Genomic DNA, 21,249 nt, shown 5'->3' on the forward strand with positions numbered 1-21,249 from the left:
GATTTGGGATAATCACAGGTGCAAAATAAAGTTTTCAGCAACGTCTCTATTATTATTATTATTATTATTATAAAACCAACCAAATTTCACAAATACCTTGTCCATGTACAGAGTGCCAAATATAAACAATTTAGTGGAAGGCTGGTGGTGCTGGTGGCCTAATTTGCAGTGGCCATTAACCTGGCAGCAATGCAGTCAGAATTATATTTATAGGACCAAAACCCATGCCATGATAATGGTATCACCAATTGCAGCATCCAAGGCCCATAAATACTGCCCTTAAACTCTTCTGGCCTCCGCTACTGCTAGCGAACTGTCAACCACAGCACTGCTCAGCCCAGACTCCTTACCTCCTCCACTTCGCCAGGCTACTTCTGTAGCTCCGGGGCTTCCCCACGTCTCTTACATTCAACCCTATGTTCCATAACTATGGACCAAGTCATTTACAGTACTTTACATAACAATCATTCCATTAGTTATTTGAATCCACAAGCATTATTTAAACAACACCGTTCAAAAGTTTCACATAATTAATATGGATACAAAGTCAAAGAATTTCCATGACAGATACAACATTATACAGAAGCAATACTACAAATTGACATAGAAGTATCGATACAGATACAAAATAGGTCAAAAATAGATGTTACAAGCATTAATGGCTTGAGATAGAAAACACGTATTTGAACAGCGATGCAACGTAAATGTCATGGTCTACAGCTAAGAGATTGGAATGTTTGATCCCTTAATCTGGTACGTGGATTAGAGAACATGAAAGGAAAAAATGGGTAACTTGAAGTTAGATATAGTGAAAATTAGTGAAGTATGATGGCAGGAAGAACAGGATTTATAGACAGGTGGATATGCTGTAATCAAAACAAAGTAAAATAAGGTAATGCAGGATTAGAACTAATAAAGGATTAGAACTAAAAAGGAATAAGAGAATAGGGATGCAGATGAGCTACTATGAACAGCATAGTGTATGCATTATTGTAGCTAGATGGATTATACAGAACTGTGTCCATAATAGTTAGGGATCACCTTAAGTATGGACTAACAGGAAGAAATTACAGAAACAGGCATTTTAAAATTTAATGTTTTCAAAAAATTGCTAATTGTATGTTACTAAAATGTTTTATAGATTGTAATGAGTTCCTTTCTGAGTATGTCGTAAACCTGTCTACATATGGTTTCATCACCATGGCTTACTAAAACTTCTTTTGAAATGAGATGTTCAAAGTTCAAGGCATTTGTGTGTAAGCTGTTGCAATTTTTCTAACGGGGTGATATCACAAGATGCACTGTCCACCTATCTGTCCATACTTGATAATACACACCACACTGATGCTATTATAGTAATGACCATCTCCATTTATTTTAGTTATGTAATTTTTAATTGTGTTGGGAGTAAATTATTATACACTGATGAAATTGTTGGTAATTTTGTAACATATATGTTTTTTGGTGGATTATTCATATTTTTAGAATTCAAAACAACTGTGTATATTGGGTTAGCTGCTCAAAATTTTAATTGTTTCATCAAAATGCAAGCAATTAGACTTATTTTTATTTCTTTGGCAACTGTTAACAGTTTCCGTGCAGACAAGCTAAATGCAAATAACGTGAAAAATTAAACAGTGCAAATCATATCCAGGGTGACAGTGAAAAAAATAAGATGGAAGCTTCTGTAATTACAAGTACCAGTACTCATGTATTTGCTTATTAAGTCAATTGTTGTAAGAAGGAAAGTGCAAAAATGAAAGTGGAAAATTATCACAAGAAAGAAGCAAGTGCTGTGAAAGCATGCCTGAATACTGCAACAAATTCAGATAGTAATATTGTGGAGCACCAAAGTGTTAATACAGTGGATGGCAGTGTAAAATAAATAAATAAAAAAAATTTTAAAAATGCAAAACTGGACAGAAACTTAGGAAACAAGATAGCATAGAATGGTCATGTCTGGTAAAATGTAATAAATCAGATCAACATATGTTTTGTACTGCGTGTTCACAACACATTTGTATAAAGCATGCTGTCTTCATAGACACATACCGAGCGAGGTGGCGCAGTGGTTAGCACACTGGACTCGCATTCAGGAGGACGACGGTTCAATCCCATCTCCGGCCATCCTGATTTAGGTTTTCCGTGATTTCCCTAAATCGTTTCAGGCAAATGCCGGGATGGTTCCTTTGAAAGGGCACAGCCGATTTCTTTCCCAATCCTTCCTTAACCCGAGCTTGCGCTCTGTCTCTAATGACCTCGTTGTCGACGGGACGTTAAACACTAACCACGACCACCACCACCACCTTCAGACACATCACTGTCATCATTTGGAATATGACCTGATGAGGAGGATTCTGTCACTAATGCAGAAATGCTTATTTGTTAATTTATAGTTGAAGATGGCCTGCCAGTTTCTTGTGTAGATCATACTTCACAGCTGTTAAAAAAAAATTCCTAGTACTCAGGTTGCTAAAAAAATACTGTCTGGTAGAACTAAAACAACTGCAGTTATAGTTATAAATTCTTTCTCATGTGGAACACAGGATGAAGTAGTAGAATATTTAAAAGTAAACCTTTTTCCTCTTGCAATCATGGGTGGCAGAGTTATTAAAGATGTTAACTGTACTCAATTGCCATTATGTTGATGTTAAACAGGGAAAGATGTGCACCACAATAATATCTGTGGTGTCACCACCAGACACCACACTTGATGGGTGGTAGCCTTTAAATCGGCCGCAGTCCGTTAGTATACGTCGGACCCGCGTGTCGCCACTATCAGTGACTGCAGACCGAGCGCCGCCACACGGCAGGTCTAGTCTAGAGAGACTCCCTAGCACTCGCCCCAGTTGCACAGCCGACTTTGCTAGCGATGGTTCACTGTCTACATGCGCTCTCATTTGCAGAGACGACAGTTTAGCATAGCCTTCAGCTACGTCATTTGCTACGACCTAGCAAGGAGTCATATTCAGTTATTATAATTACTTCAAGAATGTATTCTGAACAGATAATATTGTGACTCATGTACCGTCAAGAGCGACATTCATCATTAATGGATTAAAGTTAAGTATCAAACTAATTACGTCCGCTTTCTGAATTCTAATTCCTTGTCATGTTCCAGACCTCAGGTCAGTATAGTTCTTCCCTCCTCACGCTAGCCTGCTTGAGTTAAAACGCGTGCAATTCGGCCTCCACTTGTAACACAGTGTTCGCTCTTATATCCTTGATGGGATCAAGTTTAAATACCAGCGAAGGAAATTTTGCTCTATTGAATGTCCAGCTGCTAAGAAAAGGAATTCCCTGAAAAAATTACATTTCATTCACACATGATAATGCAAATTCAGTGGTGGGATATGGAAAAGGATGTGATGTTTTTTTGAAGGGCATTCAGCCACACGTAAGAATACAAACTTGTTCCTGCCACTTGCTTCATTTGGCTGCATCAACCATCATGAAAAGCCTAAAATATTTCAATGCTGAAAAATTTATAGTGGACATTTACTACTTTCTCAAAAAAAGTTCAAAGAGACTTTATGCTTTTAAACTTTGACACAATACTCATATATGCAGGGTGACAATTATTGAACTATATGAAAAAAAGTTAATCAGTTACAAACTAAGGTATGCACACACTTTATTCAACATGTAAACATCACTACAGATATTCGGATTTAGGTTATGACATGTTCAATGCGATGATCTGATGCAGATGAATAGTGAAGTTCTGTGTGACGTACTGAAGTGTTGGAATATCGATGCCGTCGATGACCTCCTGAACGGCTGTTTTCAGCTCAGTAATGGTTTTGGAGTTATTGCTGTACACCTTGTCTAAAATACAGCCCCACAATAAGGAGTCGCATTTATTCAGATCCGCAGAATATGGCAGCCAGTTGAGGCCATGCCAGTGGCCTCTGGGTACCATAGACCCAGAATGTGGTCCCAAAAATGCTTCTCCAGGACATCAAACACTCTCCTGCTTCAATGGGGTTGATCTCCGACTTGCAAGAACCACATCTTGTCAATATCTGGGTCACTTTGGATAATCGGGATGAAATTGTCTTCCAAAACCTTCACGCACCGTTCGGTAGTCACTGTGGCATCAAGAAATATTGGACCAATTATTCTGTACCAGACATTGCACACCATACAGTTACCTGTTGAGGTTGAAGAGATTTCTCGATCGCGAAATGCAAATTCAGTCCCCCAAATCCATCAGTTTTGTTCATTGATGAACCCATTCAAATGAAAGTTGGCTTCGTTGCTAAACCAAACCATGCATGTGCATACTAATTCCATCTTTCCTCGTGGCCAACCATGCAGTTTGAATGCCCTAATGCAAACCATTCAGAAGTTGTGATGATTTTGTTTCATATAGTTCAAAAACACCATAAAATACTGAAATATGTTTGTACAAATGGTTCTCTTTGCTCCAATGAATAGAAAGAATAATTGAGCAATGGGAACATCTGGCAAACCTTTTCAATGAGGAAACATAAAAAAATGTAAGCAGCTCTCACTGAAGTAGCGTACACTCTATTATAAATGATCCAGTCACCAAACTGTGTATTCTATTCTTGCATAAAACTCTTTTATTATTTACCAAAGCATATGTATTTCTTCAGTGAGAAGAACCAGTAATTCATAAACTTCATAGCATCATAAATATGTTGTTTACATATGTGATTGTGAGATTGATCAAACTTTCTGCACTATTCGAACTGAAATTTCAAAAAACTAAGTATCACAAAGGGGATGAAGATATTCTCATTGGTGTAGACACCAGAAGCTACATTCATCATACTAAGTTTGTAAAATTATTATTCTAAAATTTTATGAAAGTATCAGAAGTTTTTTTGTCAACTAATGCAGTTACATCAAAGAAAAATTTGCACTAAATGATGACTTCTTAAAAAATATAGATGTTATAGATATTGGATCTAGAAAAGATAAATCTGTTTCATCAGTTATAAAGTTGAATGAGCCTGATGTTGTGGGTGAATAGGAAAAAACACAATGGAATTGGATTTTTTCAAGCTACCAGTTTTAAGACTTTTGAGCAGTGGAAGAAGATATAGCTGATATTGCTTGATAAGAAATGTCTACTATATGTGATGCATCAGGCATTAAAAAAAGCATCCATCACTGAGCAAACAAACTTGTGTCACTGCTTGTTTCTTGCATAAATGCTGCCTGTGAGAGAGTTTTTAGTGTTGTTAAGAAAACAATCCTGAATTTTGATCTAGTATGGATACAGCAACCTCGAGCACTATGATGATAAGTAAAATGAAACGTCCGTCTTCAGGAAGAGCATGTTACCAAAATAATTTCACAAAGGATTAGATATGGGCTGTGACGATTGCAACAAGATTGTCACTCAAGAGAAAATTACCTTAAGTCACTAATGAAAATCCAGATTCTGTGTTGTACAAGGCAGAAGGGGAGCTAGTGGATGAGGAAGGTTCGTGCATATTTTTGTATAAAACACTGAAGGCATGCCTCTCTCTTAATAATTGAAGTGGATATTGTTTTAGTGTTGTATTTTCATTAATAATTTGTGAGATACATGTATATTGATTTTACAGTATTAGAAAACTACAGAAATGTTTATAAAGCACCCAAGGTGTTTACTAAACTAATTTTTAGCCTTTTTCACTTAACCTGATTTATTTCACTTGCTATTAGTCTTACTCCTGGAAAATCTTCATTATATATGGCCAGAAAGAGTCTGAAATATAGTATCTTAATTTTTAAAATTTTCTAGGCCAGGTACCCCGGACTCTCCAAAAGACAGATTTTGAAACCAGATTTTAAGCTGCAGAACATTCCCATTGGCAGATGTGGACTCTGACCAGTATTTGTTGGTTATGAGACAGAGATTAAAACTGAGAATTTCCAAAAGGTGACAAATTAAGGATATGGAAGCTGGATAATTTGGAAAAACAAGAGGTGGTTGAGAGTTTCAAAGGGAGTAATAGGCAGCAATTAAGTGAAGTGTGCAAGGAACACAATAGAAGATGAATGCGTAGCCTTGAGAGATGCAGCAGCCTTGAGAGGCAGTAGAGGAGCAAATAGGTAAAAAACCAAGACCCAGTAGAAATCCTCAGACAATGCATAATACATTGAATTTGACTGATAAAAGGAGAATTTGTAAAAAAATTTAGTAAGTGAAGCAAGCAAAAGAGTATACTAACCTTTAAAAATGAGAATGACAGAAAGTGCAAAATAGCAAAGCAGGAATGACTATAGGAAAATGCACAACTGCTGACTGCAGTACAATTTTACTGCTGCCAAATTATATTTCGTGGAAAGACCACAAAGATAAGATAAGAGAGATTAGGGCTTGTACAGAGGCATATAGACAGTCATTTTTCCCTCGTTCTGTTTGGGAATGGAACAGGGAGAGAAGATGCTAGTTGTGGTACTAGGTACCCTCCACCACACACCGTATGGTGGATTGTGGAGTATGTATGTAGATGTAGAAACAGGCTGCTGTACAGGGAAATTAAAGAAACTTTCTGAGAAACGTAGAAAAACTGCATAATTATTAAGGGTTCAGGTGGCATGCCAGTATTAAATGAAAAAGAAAATGCTGAAAGATGGAAGGAATCTATAGAAGTGCTGTAGAAGGAGAAGTGGTATAGATGGAAATGTACTTGAACACAATAACAGAGAAAGAGAAATGGAAGTAAATGAAGATTAAACAGGAGATATGATATTACAAGAAGAATTTAAAAGTACAGTGAAAGACCTAACTCAAAACAAGGCACCTGGAGTAGACGAGGGATCCTCGGGAAAGCTATCCATTAACAAATTATTCCACCCGCTCTGCAAGATTTATGAGACAGGTAAACTAGCCTATAACTTCAAGAACAATGTAATTACTCCAATTCTAGGAAAGGCAGGTGTTAACAGGTGCAAATATTATCAGGCCATTAGTTTAGTGAGTCATGGTTGCAACATATTGACAGGAATTATTTACAGAATTATGGAAAAACTGGTAGAAACTGGACTTGAGGGAGATCAGTTTGGATTCTGCAAAAATATAGGAACGCACTAGGCAATACTGATCTACAACTTACATTAGAATATAATTTGAAAGAATGGGAACATATGTAGCTTTTGTTTGAGATTTACAGACAGCTTTTGATATGTTGATCGAATACACTCTTTGAAATTTTAAAAATAATTGAAATAAAAGTCAGGGAATGAAATATTATCTTCAACTTGTACAGAAATAGAACCATAGTTATTAGAGTCAGTGGCCATGAAAGGGAAACAGTAGTTGAGAAGGGACTGAGACAGGAATGTGGCCTGTCCCCAACATTGTTTAGTCTGTACATAGGGGGAACAGTGAAGAACAAGTAAAAATTCAAAAGGGAATTAAAATTTTCAGAGAAGAATTTATTGTCATTCTTTCAAAAATAGGATGGATGGTTTATAGGATGAATATTAACACCTCAACATAATGGGTTTTCCTCTTCTTCTTCTTTCTTTTCTTTTTTTTTAATTGTTCCAAAAAGTAATATTTTTTTTTATTAATTAAAACATCCCATAATGAATGACATTACATTTAGAGACATAAAGACACCTTTTAAAGCTCAAAATAATGAGTTAAACAATTTTGAAGATCACCAACAATAAAATACTGAGTATACTTGGACACTGGACTTTGATTGAAACATTCTGAAACTTGTAGTGATATTTTAGTTTCTGTGTAGCTGTGAAATCTAACCGTGTATTTCACAACAGTTTCTGGTGAACACTAATCTTCGAGGAGCAGGCTGGAGCACAGTGGATGTACAGGGTGATTATAATTAAAATTAAACTTCCAAATCGCTGCAGAAATAACACCACTGGTGACAATGACTTCAAACTGCAGCAGAATATTATCGGAGAAGGGGGGAAAATGTATTGTAGATGAAAAATGAATAGTTACAAAATGTAGCAATAGATGGTGCTGTAAGTGTCATAATTTAATAGTAGTTGACTACAAATGACAAATGAATCATACAGCAATGCCTAAGGTGTATGTTTGACATTAAACAAACTCTACTACTCAGTGTGCACGGGTGTACAGGTGTAATACCATTAGTTACGTAAGCCCATCCACCACGGCAAGGTCGTATCACATTGGATGAGAAAAATCAGTTTCTAATTGTCCTGAGGCCGAAAACCGCATAAAAAGCATCAGTCATAATCAAATCGGAGTATTAATTTCCATATGACTGGTGCAAAACATGTTCAATATGCTGTCCACCGTTTTCTGCAACAAGTTGAAATCAAGAAACAGCATGTTCCAATTGCTTAGGAATTTAAATTAGAAGATGAGACAGTAAATGTAGTAGATGAGTATTGCTATTTGAGCAGCAAAATAACTGACGGTAGCTGAAGTAGAGAGGATATAAAACACAGACAGAAAATAACAAGAAAAGCGTTTCTCAAAAAGTTTCGTTGTGGAGACTGTTATAATCATCTCGCATTGAAGTCCGCTTTAAATTTCAAACGTCTGTAAAAGATCGCCAATCTTGGGGATTTTACGTCTGTTTAAATTTGGCGTGCATGTTTCGTTCTTTCCGCAACAATATTCTGACCCATTTTGTGTACCAAGAAGGATCAGCTCCGTCGTTTGTTAAATTATTTGGTATAAATCTCTCAATTGCTGCTGATACTATTTCTTTGAATTCAAGTCACATCTGGTCTATACGTATATTATTAATTTGGAAGTAGTGGAGACTCTCTCTTAGGAAGTTGTCAAGTGAATTTTTATCTGCTTTTTTGAATAGGTATATTGTTGTTTATTTTTGGAGAATTTGGGGGGTTACAATTTTCAATCTCGCTTCAACAACCCTGTGTTCACTAATCCCGGTATCCGTTTTGATGCTCATTATTAACTCAGGATTATTTGTTGCTAAGAGGTCAAGCGTGTTTTCACAATCGTTTACTATTCACGTGGGCTCATGAACTAACTGCTTGAAAAAATTTTCAGAGCATGGATTTAGCACAATTTCGGATGATATTTTATGCATGCCTCCTGAGTTAAACGTGTATTTTTGCCAACATTTTATCTCGATATAAAACATTTTGTGCCCCTTGTTAGGGTTTCTTTCCATTCCAGTAGTGTAAGGAGCACAGGACAGATGAATGTGTTAGTGATTTTTTTGCAGGATAAGTGGAGTCTATCTTCACACCCCTTCGAATAGCCATTCATGTTAATGCACTGCTTCGAGGATGGTGAGGTGTGCCAGCCCCAGTTCAAATCTGTCTGCTGGATTGACAGCATGGTTTGATGTGCCAGCCAGCCGGAATGGGGGCTTTAGGCAGTTTGCCACATCCCAATAGGTGAATACTGGGCTGGTACCCAAGTCCCATATCAGTTACATGATTTGCAAGCATCTAAAAAACTTTCACTCAGTTTCAGATGATTAAAACTATATGCAGACAGTTGGTCAATGTATACATTTTCTGTCCCAGAGGGTAAACGGGTAGTATCAGGAAGGGCACAAGGCCACCCCTTAAAAACCAACCATGCTAGATGTCTTAATAACAAATGCAGGGCAAAGGCACAAGAAAAAAAGAAAGAAAGAAGATGAGTTTGAGTCTGTCTTCAAGAACCTGAAAATTCAGGTTTTTCTAAACTTCACTGACACTCCCCACGAGTTGGAACTGTGACCATTTGTGCTGACCTCATTAATGTATTTCTGTGACAATCAAAGAAAATATTGAGTTTACAATTAAAATTATTAAGCTCACTGTTTTGCAAATACCTCGCAGGTCGGCAGCAGGTTTACGCACGCATCCTGAGCCCTGGCATCCGAGCTCAGGGGGCGACTATTGCTACCAGTGCAGCCAACATCATGGTTGCAGCACAGCAACAGCAATCGGGAGGAGTGGCAGCACATGCTGTCGGAGGTGCGGGTGACAACACTGGATCTGGTACCAACCCTGACCAGTGAGTATCTGACAGAGAGAAGAGTCTGGTAGTGAGTACCCTGAATCATGTTATGCACCCTAGAGTCGCACACACCAGTATCCTCTTGAAGATGTAGCATGCATTTTCTTTAGTGGGTTACAGTAGCAAATCTTTAGAAATCAGATATCCTTTCTGATAAGATATTTGAAAAATGTGTCCTAAGAAGTAGTTTAAAAGCAACAAAACAAGTGTTTTAAAATGAGGAAGAACTGGGGCAAACTTTATCTGTTATTCATAATGCATTTTATTTACAGATGATGGACAAATGTGCTTTTCATGTAAATGAATAATGGTTTCAAATAAGTATTTTTATTTGTTATTATCAAGTAATAATTTTTTCTATATTTGTTATTTGTCATTTAAATAAGTTTTGCCCAAGTCTTACAGAAAGGAAGCATATTGTACATGTGCACACTCCAAATTTGCAGTCTACACACGGGTGAGTGCTTGCTCGCAAGCTTTGGTCGAATGCTCACTCAGTTGCGTATGTGAGACTGCGACGTCGGTCATCTTCAGCAACTTCTGCCACCCTGTGTGAACCGTATTCTCTCTCTCTCTCTCTCTCTCACACACACACACACACACACACACACACACACACACACACACACACACACACAGATGGCAGGCATGTACAGACCACTCGGATGAGCTACATGCTTGCAGGGCTTTAATAAGCAGCAGATCTTTGCTTGGCTATTGTACTCATTAAAACTGATATCTGAAATAATTAACACAAGAAATGCACATACACAGAATTTACATAAATTACTGCATGCTATGCTACAGTGTCAAACTGAAGTAACTTCTCAGTGATCCTGTATAGCTGTTGTAGCGATCTCGTGGAGTGGGCCATATCCTCCAACACAAATGCTGGTAACCCATCAGTTGATGCACTGGCTGTAGGAGGTGCAGCTATTAAGATAATGGACATGGGTTTCAGGCAGAATATTACCATCCTGATTTAGTGTTTTTTTCCAATTATTATTTTTTTTTTTTCCATCAGTCTACTGACTGGTTTGATGCGGCTCGCCACTAATTCCTTTCCTGTGCTAACCTCTTCATCTCAGAGTAGCACTTGCAGCCTCCGTCCTCAATTATTTGCTTGACGTATTCCAATCTCTGTCTTCCTCTACAGTTTTTGCCCTCTACAGCTCCCTCTAGTACCATGGAAGTCATTCCCTCATGTCTTAGCAGATGTTCTATCATCCTGTCCCTTCTCCTTATCAGTATTTTCCACATATTCCTTTCCTCTCCGGTTCTGCGTAGAACCTCCTCATTCCTTACCTTATCAGGCCACCTAATTTTCGACATTCGTCTATAGCACCACATCTCAAATGCATCGATTCTCTTCTGTTCCGGTTTTCCCACAGTCCATGTTTCACTACCATACAATGCTGTACTCCAGACATACATCCTCAGAAATTTCTTCCTCAAATTAAGGCCAGTATTTGATATTAGTAGACTTCTCTTGGCCAGAAATGGCTTTTTTGCCATAGCGAGTCTGCTTTTGATGTCCTCCTTGCTCCGTCTGTCATTGGTTATTTACTGCCTAGGTAGCAGAATTCCTTAACTTCATTGACTTCGTGACCATCAATCCTGATGTTAAGTTTCTCGCTGTTCTCATTTCTACTACTTCTCATTACCTTCGTCTTTCTCCAATTTACTCTCAAACCATACTGTGTACTCATTAGACTGTTCATTCCGTTCAGCAGATCATTTAATTCTTCTTCACTTTCACTCAGGATAACAATGTCGTCAGCGAATCGTATCATTGATATCCTTTCACCTTGTATTTTAATTCCACTCCTGAACTTTTCCTTTATTTCCATCATTGCTTCCTCGATGTACAGAAGGCTACAGCCTTGTCTTACACCCTTCTTAATACGAGCACTTCGTTCTTGATCGTCCACTCTTATTATTCCCTCTTGGTTGTTGTACATATTGTATATGACCCGTCTCTCCCTATAGCTTACCCCTACTTTGTTCAAAATCTCGAACAGCTTGCACCAACGCTTTTTCCAGATCGACAAATCCTATGAAAGTGTCTTGATTTTTCTTTAGCCTTGCTTCCATTATTAGCCGTAATGTCAGAATTGCCTCTCTCGTCCCTTTACTTTTCCTAAAGCCAAACTGATCGTCACCTAGCGCATTCTCAATTTTCTTTTCCATTCTTCTGTATATTATTCTTGTAAGCAGTTTCGATGCATGAGCTGTTAAGCTGATTGTGCGATAATTCTCACACTTGTCAGCTCTTGCCGTCTTCGGAATTGTGTGGATGATGCTTTTCCGAAAGTCAGATGGTATATCGCCAGACACATATATTCTACACACCAACGTGAATAGTTGTTTTGTTGCCACTTCCCCCAATGATTTTAGAAATTCTGATGGAATGTTATCTATCCCTTCTGCCTTATTTGACCGTTAAGTCCTCCAAAGCTCTTTTAAATTCCGATTCTAATACTGGATCCCCTATCTCTTCTAAATCGACTCCTGTTTCTTCTATTATCACATCAGACAAATCTTCGCCCTCATAGAGGCTTTCAATGTATTCTTTCCACCTATCTGCTCTCTCCTCTGCATTTAACAGTGGAATTCCCATTGCACTCTTAATGTTACCACCGTTGCTTTTAATGTCACCAAAGGTTGTTTTTACTTTCCTGTATGCTGAGTCTGTCCTTCTGACAATCATATCTTTTTCGATGTCTTCACATTTTTCCTGCAGCCATTTCGTCTTAGCTTCCCTGCACTTCCTATTTATTTCATTCCTCAGCGACTTGTATTTCTGTATTCCTGATTTTCCCGGAACATGTTTGTACTTCCTCCTTTCATCAATCAATTGAAGCATTTCTTCTGTTACCCATGGTTTCTTCGCAGCTACCTTCTTTGTACCTATGTTTTCCTTCCCAACTTCTGTGATAGCCCTTTCTAGACATGTCCATTCCTCTTCAACTATACTGCCTACTGCGCTATTCCTTATTGCTGTATCTATAGTGTTAGAGAACTTCAAACGTATCTCGTCATTCCTTAGTACTTCCGTATCCCACTTCTTTGCGTATTGATTCTTCCTGACTAATGTCTTGAACTTCAGCCTACTCTTCATCACTACTATATTGTGATCTGTGTCTATATCTGCTCCTGGGTATGCCTTACAATCCAGTATCTGATTTCGGAATCTCTGTCTGACCGTGATGTAATCTAATTGAAATCTTCCCTTATCTCCCGGCCTTTTCCAAGTATACCTCCTTCTCTTGTGATTCTTGAACAGGGTATTCGCTATTACTAGCTGGAACTTGTTACAGAACTCAATTAGTCTTTCTCCTCTTTCATTCCTTGTCCCAAGCCCATATTCTCCTGTAACCTTTTCTTCTACTCCTTCCCCTACAACTGCATTCCAGTCACCCATGACTATTAGATTTTCGTCCCACTTGACATACTGCATTACCCTTTCAATATCCTCATACACTTTCTCTATCTGTTCATCTTCAGCTTGCGATGTCGGCATGTATACCTGAACTATCGTTGTCGGTGTTGGTCTGCTGTCGATTCTGATTAGAACAACCCGGTCACTGAACTGTTCACAGTAACGCACCCTCTGCCCTACCTACCTATTCATAACGAATCCTACACCTGTTATACCATTTTCTGCTGCTGTTGATATTACCGGATACTCATCTGACCAGAAATCCTTGTCTTCCTTCCACTTCACTTCACTGACCCCTACTATATCTAGATTGAGCCTTTGCATTTCCCTTTTCAGATTTTCTAGTTTCCCTACCGCATTCAAGCTTCTGACATTCCACGCCCCAACTCGTAGAACGTTATCCTTTCGCTGGTTATTCAATCTTTTTCTCATGGTAACCTCCCCCTTGGCAGTCCCCTCCCGGAGATCCGAATGGAGGACTATTCCGGAATCTTTTGCCAATGGAGAGATCATCATGACACTTCTTCAGTTACAGGCCACATGTCCTGTAGATACACGTTATGTGTCTTTAATGCAGTGGTTTCCATTGCCTTCTGCATCCTCATGTCGTTGATCATTGCTGATTCGTCCGCCTTTAGGGGCAATTTCCCACCCCTAGGACAAGAGAGGGCCCTGAACCTCTATCCGCTCCTCCGCCCTCTTTGACAAGGCCGTTGGCAGAATGAGGCTGACTTCTTATGTCGGAAGTCTTCGGCCGCCAATGCTGATTATTAATCAAAATTTAGGCAGTGGCGGGGATTGAACCCGGGACCGAAGACGTTTTGATTCAGAATCAAAGACGCTACCCCTACCTATATAAATAATTTAGGAGACAAATGGTTCAAATGGCTGTGAGCACTATGGGACTGAACTTCTGAGTCCCCTAGAACTTAGAACTACTTAAACCTAACTAGCCCAAGGACATCACACACACCCATGCCCGAGACAGGATTCGAATCTGCAACCGTAGCGGTCGTGTGGTTCCAGACTGTAGCACCTAGAACTGCTCGGCCACTCTGGCTGGCTTTAGGAGACATCCTGAGCAGCTGTCTTAGGTTTTTGCAGATGCAGCTGTCATTTATCGACTAATATAGTCATCAGAAGATCAAACCAAATTGAAATAGGCTTTAGAAAAGATATCTGCGAAAAGTGGTAGTTGACCCTAAATAATGAAAAGTGTGAGGTCATCCACATGATTGCTAAAAGGAACTCATTAAACTTCAATTACACAATAGATGAGTCTAATCTAAAAGCTGTAGATTCAACTAAATACCTAGGTATTATAGCAGGACACTTAGAAAATGTAACAGACCTACTAAGGAGACTGCCTACACTATGCTTGTCCGTCCTCTTTTAGAATACTGCTGCGTGACACGGGATCCTTACCAGAAAGAACTGACGGAATACATTGAGGAAGTTCAAAGAAGGGCAGCACGTTTTATATTATTGCGAAATAGGGGAAAGGGTGTCACAAATGATACAGGATTTGGGGTGGACATCATTAAAACAAAGGCGTTTTATGTTGCGATGGAATCTTCTCACAAAATTTGAATCACCAACTTCCTCCTCCAAATGAAAAAAAATATTTAGTTGACACCACCCTGTATAGGGAGAAATGATCATCACAATAAAACAAGAAAAATTAAAGCTCACACGGAAAAATATAGGTGTTAATTTTTTCCGTGCACTGTATGAGATTGGAATAATAGAGAATTGTTGTGAACGTGGTTCTGTGAACCCTCTGCCATGCACTTAAATGTGATTTGCGGAGTATCCACACAGATGTGGATGTAGATTCTTACATGTGAGCCTCTTCACACTGAAAGCATGTATTCCATGAGTGGCTTTCTTTGGCTAAATCAGTTACTTTTGGTGAGTGCCAGTGTGCAAGTTATCCACCAGTCATGTCACAAATGAGACAATGTCTCAGTCGCTGATTGATTGTGCTGAGTTGGAGGTTCTGAAACTCAAAGTACGCATCTGACTGCATGTGCTCAGTGATGGGGGATTTTGAAATTGTCTGCTGATATTGTAAGTTAAACGGTTTTCACTCCTGTTATGATAATGAAGTTTATGCTTTTTGACCTACTAATCTTCATTTTATCCTTTGTCTTGTTTTTGTGACAACTTTCAAAGGTTGCACAAGGGCTCAGTATTTTTTATACAGTCTTTTCTCACATCTGACACCAAGTATCTGAAAGTCAAAATGTATTTATGTTTTACAGTATCTGGACAAAGAATAAACCTACACTGTGAACAAATAAGAACATGAATATATAGAAAACATCTCTTAAAGAAGATTGTTTTAACCACTTAAAAGTGTGCTTTATTGAAGGAGAAAATGATTTTGAGTGTTATTTGCTCTTTGGAAAGAAAACAAGATGCAAAAGATAAAGCAAAAAGACACAATGTGCTGCCTTTCAAACGTCGATTGATGTATGTGTATGTAAATAATTTCTTTATATCTAAAAACAAAGATGATGTGACTTACAAATGAAAGTGCTGGCAGGTCGACAGACACACAAACAAACACAAACATACACACAAAATTCAAGCTTTCGCAACAAACTGTTGCCTCATCAGGAAAGAGGGAATGAGAGGGAAAGACGAAAGGATGTGGGTTTTAAGAGAGAGGGTAAGGAGTCATTCCAATCCCGGGAGCGGAAAGACTTACCTTAGGGGGAAAAAAGGACGGGTATACACTCGCGCACACACACACATATCCATCCACACATATACAGACACAAGCAGACATATTTGAAGACAAAGAGTTTGGGCAGAGATGTCAGTCGAGGCAGAAGTGCAGAGGCAAAGATGTTGTTGAATGACAGGTGAGGTATGAGTGGCGGCAACTTGAAATTAGCGGAGATTGAGGCCTGGTGGATAACAGGAAGAGAGGATATATTGAAGAGCAAGTTCCCATCTCCGGAGTTCGGATAGGTTGGTGTTAGTGGGAAGTATCCAGATAACCCGGACGGTGTAACACTGTGCCAAGATGTGCTGGCCGTGCACCAAGGCATGTTTAGCCACAGGGTGATCCTCATTACCAACAAACACTGTCTGCCTGTGTCCATTCATGCGAATGGACAGTTTGTTACTGGTCATTCCCACATAGAATGCGTCACAGTGTAGGCAGGTCAGTTGGTAGATCACGTGGGTGATCGTGTACACCCTCCGGGTTACAGGACTGGAGTAGGTGGTGGTGGGAGGGTGCATGGGACAGGTTTTACACCGGGAGACGGTTACAAGGGTAGGAGCCAGAGGGTAGGGAGAGTGGTTTGGGGATTTCATAGGGATGAACTAACAGGTTACGAAGGTTAGATGGACGGCGGAAATACACTCATGGTGGAGTGGGGAGGATTTCATGAAGGATGGATCTCATTTCAGGGCAGGATTTGAGGAAGTCGTATCCCTGCTGGAGAGCCACATTCAGAGTCTGGTCCAGTCCCGGAAAGTATCCTGTCACAAGTGGGGCACTTTTGTGGTTCTTCTGTGGGGGATTCTGGGTTCGAGGGGATGAGGAAGTGGCTCTGGTTATTTGCTTCTGTACCAGGTCGGGAGGGTAGTTGCGAGATGCGAAAGCTGTTGTCAGGTTGTTGGTGTAATGGTTCAGGGATTCCGGACTGGAGCAGATTCGTTTGCCATGAAGACCTAGGCTGTAGGGAAGGGACCGTTTGATGTGGAATGGGTGGCAGCTGTCATAATGGAGGTACTGTTGCTTGTTGGTGGGTTTGATGTGGACGGACGTGTGAAGCTGGCCATTGGACAGGTGGAGGTCAACGTCAAGGAAAGTGGCATGGGATTTGGAGTAGGACCAGGTGAATCTGATGGAACCAAAGGATCACCCTGTGGCTAAACATGCCTTGGTGCACGGCCAGCACATCTTGGCACAGTGTTACACCGTGCGGGTTATCTGGATACTTCCCACTAACACCAACCTATCCGAATTCCGGAGATGGGAACTTGCTCTTCAATATATCCTCTCTTCCCGTTATCCACCAGGCCTCAATCTCCGCTAATTTCAATTTGCTGCCACTCATACCTCACCTGTCATTCAACAACATCTTTGCCTCTGCACTTCTGCCTCGACTGACATCTCTGCCCAAACTCTTTGTCTTCAAATATGTCTGCTTGTGTCTGTATATGTGTGGATGGATATGTGTGTGTGTGCGAGTGTATACCCGTCCTTTTTTCCCCCTAAGGTAAGTCTTTCCGCTCCCGGGATTGGAATGACTCCTTACCCTCTCCCTTAAAACCTACATCCTTTCGTCTTTCCCTCTCCTTCCCTCTTTCCTGATGAGGCAACAGTTTGTTGCGAAAGCTTGAATTTTGTGTGTATGTTTGTGTTTGTTTGTGTGTCTGTCGACCTGCCAGCACTTTCATTTGGTAAGTCACATCATCTTTGTTTTTAGATATATTTTTCCTACGTGGAATGTTTCCCTCTATTATAATCATATCATTAATTTGAACCCAACAATCACGTTTGTTATTGTCGCTGTTGCATTCCGAAATCTTTCCTGTCGTCTTATTTTCTCTTTCTGTTTTTACCAGTAGTCTCACTTTTTATTCACCTTCCCCTTTTTACCGTAATCTACTATTCAATTTTATCCCGCCTATATATACTCAATAATACGTAACCTTCTTCCAAACCATAACCAAAAAAATTTCATTTTCCGTTTTCAACACTACTGCCGCCATATAATCCACCGCTTCTAGTTCAATAACAGCTGCTTTCACGTATTTAACAACCATTTCGGCTAGTTCTAATAACTTTCACTTTATTTCCACTTCCGTTTTTCGCGCATCACTAATCATTTTTAGCCGCTCCCCACAGGTTTTAACTTCATTATTTCTTCGTCAGACAAGTGTTAGCCCCATTTTCGTAATCTTTCACCACAACACCACTCCTTTTCATACATTTACACGTTTTTTCGAAATTTTCCCGAATTTCTCCGTCCTTTAACGTGTTTTAGCGGCAACACAACCACCTAACCCTTATGCACATCGCTATCTACCAACCCAAGTTCACCACAGGATCAACTTAACCAATACTTTTTCGCCTTTTTTCATACCAGATCTCCAGTTGCTTTCTAGTTCACCTTTATCTCTCCCCATATATTTTTATTTTCATTTTCATTTCAGCCTCGTGTTACACTTTCCACCTTCTAATACCATGTCACCCTCACAACACCCCCACAACGACCCCATAAAGTTTTATTTACATTCCCTCCGCAAACATGCCTTCGCCCTAGCCAGATTACGCTCCCATATTCTATTTTCTCAGGCCTGTCTGACATTTGGCATTACCCCCAAAGGCCTCACACTTAAAGTTCTCATCTCTGGCTGCAACGCTTCTTTCCATCAGTCCCTATACCAGTTCCAAACTGAACAATCCATTGCCCTCACCCACCTAATCCTTCACCTACACATCAACTCAGCCAATGAACACACCCGTCAACTCCTATCCTTAATAAAAGTCCTTAATCTTTCCTCTCCCACGTCCACACCGGCTGTTCAGAGCGTCCTTCTACAGGCCAACCGTAAATTAGAACAGCATGCCACCCTCCACTTCAAAAAACTATCCAATCTCCTGGTTTCCCACCTCCGGAAAGGCAACTCGCTCACCCTTCACAACCTTTCCAGCAAACCTCAACCTCCTCTCATTGCACACCAATCCAGTCTCTCCCATCTACTCAATCTCCCACTTCCAGCTCCACTCCCTCCAAAACCTCAAAATTCCAATCAACACAACCTGGAACCACAACACCCTAATTCAGTAGTTAACCTTTCCTCCAAACCTCTCTCCCAATCCGAAACCTCTGTCCTATCCAAAGGCCTCACCTTCAGCCCCACTCCCAGATTCAACCAAACAGCCCTCGTCAAAGATTTACTGTCCTACACCCGTACTCTCTGCTGGAAATATCACTTTGCCACGAAGAAAAATGATCCCAATTCTACTCCTAATGATCCAACTCCCCAAGACACCATCCAAATTGAACCCTGCGTGGAACAGTTCCGTCCTCCGTCACAGCGGGACCCACCTCCTCTTCCTCAAAATCACCCTCTCCAAACCTTCCAGGAATTTCTGACTTCCAGCCTTGCATCTCAATCCTTCTTAAAAAAACCTTAATCCTACTCCCAACATCACCACTGCTGAAGCCCAGGCTATCCGTGATCTGAAGGCTGACCGATCCATCGTCATTCTTCCGGCGGACAAGGGTTCCACAACCGTGGTACTTGATCGTCGGGAGTATGTGGCTGAGGGACTGCGTCAGCTTTCAGACAACACCACATACAAAGTTTGCCAAGGTAACCCCATTCCCAATGTCCAGGCAGAGCTTCAAGGAATCCTCAGAACCTTAGGCCCCCTGCAAAACCTTTCACCTGACTCCATCAACCTCCTGACCCCACCGACACTCCGCACCCCTACCTTCTACCTTCTTCCTAAAATCCACAAACCCAATCATCCCGGCCGCCCCATTGTAGCTGGTTACCAAACCCCCACAGAACGCATCTCTGCCTACGTAGATCAACACCTTCAACCCGTTACATGCAGTCTCCCATCCTTCATCAAAGACACCAACCACTTTCTCGAACGCCTGGAATCCTTACCCAATCTGTTACCCCCGGAAACCATCCTTGTAACCATTGATGCCACTTCCTTATACACAAATATTCCACACGTCCAGGGCCTCGCTGCGATGGAGCACTTCCTTTCACGCCGATCACCTGCCACCCTACCTAAAACCTCTTTCCTCATCACCTTAGCCAGCTTCATCCTGACCCACAACTTCTTCACTTTTGAAGGCCAGACATACCAACAATTAAAGGGAACAGCCATGGGTACCAGGATGGCCCCCTCGTACGCCAACCTATTCATGGGTCGCTTAGAGGAAGCCTTCTTGGTTACCCAGGCCTGCCAACCCAAAGTTTGGTACAGATTTATTGATGACATCTTCATGATCTGGACTCACAGTGAAGAAGAACTTCAGAATTTCCTCTCCAACCTCAACTCCTTTGGTTCCATCAGATTCACCTGGTCCTACTCCAAATCCCATGCCACTTTCCTTGACGTTGACCTCCACCTGTCCAATGGCCAGCTTCACACGTCCGTCCACATCAAACCGACCAACAAGCAACAGTACCTCCATTATGACAGCTGCCACCCATTCCACATCAAACGGTCCCTTCCCTACAGCCTAGGTCTTCGTGGCAAACGAATCTGCTCCAGTCCGGAATCCCTGAACCATTACACCAACAACCTGACAACAGCTTTCGCATCTCGCAACTACCCTCCCGACCTGGTACAGAAGCAAATAACCAGAGCCACTTCCTCATCCCCTCGAACCCAGAATCCCCTACAGAAGAACCACAAAAGTGCCCCACTTGTGACAGGATACTTTCCGGGACTGGACCAGACTCTGAATGTGGCTCTCCAGCAGGGATACGACTTCCTCAAATCCTGCCCTGAAATGAGATCCATCCTTCATGAAATCCTCCCCACTCCACCATGAGTGTATTTCCGCCGTCCATCTAACCTTCGTAACCTGTTAGTTCATCCCTATGAAATCCCCAAACCACTCTCCCTACCCTCTGGCTCCTACCCTTGTAACCGTCTCCCGGTGTAAAACCTGTCCCATGCACCCTCCCACCACCACCTACTCCAGTCCTGTAACCCGGAGGGTGTACACGATCACCCACGTGATCTACCAACTGACCTGCCTACACTGTGACGCATTCTATGTGGGAATGACCAGTAACAAACTGTCCATTCGCATGAATGGACACAGGCAGACAGTGTTTGTTGGTAATGAGG

The 21,249-nt window shown here is 40.8% G+C and overlaps 1 protein-coding gene across 1 annotated transcript in view; it reads left to right on the forward strand.

The window, feature by feature from the left end:
• The window catches only part of LOC124716771 (nuclear factor related to kappa-B-binding protein-like), a 215,137-nt gene that overhangs the window by 188,645 nt on the left and 5,243 nt on the right, over positions 1–21,249 (forward strand). Inside the window, 1 exon segment of the mRNA XM_047243318.1 lies at positions 9,772–9,949. Coding sequence (XP_047099274.1) covers positions 9,772–9,949 — 178 coding nt within the window.

Source organism: Schistocerca piceifrons, chromosome 9 (assembly GCF_021461385.2).
Source record: "Schistocerca piceifrons isolate TAMUIC-IGC-003096 chromosome 9, iqSchPice1.1, whole genome shotgun sequence".
NCBI classification, from domain to species: domain Eukaryota; kingdom Metazoa; phylum Arthropoda; class Insecta; order Orthoptera; family Acrididae; genus Schistocerca; species Schistocerca piceifrons.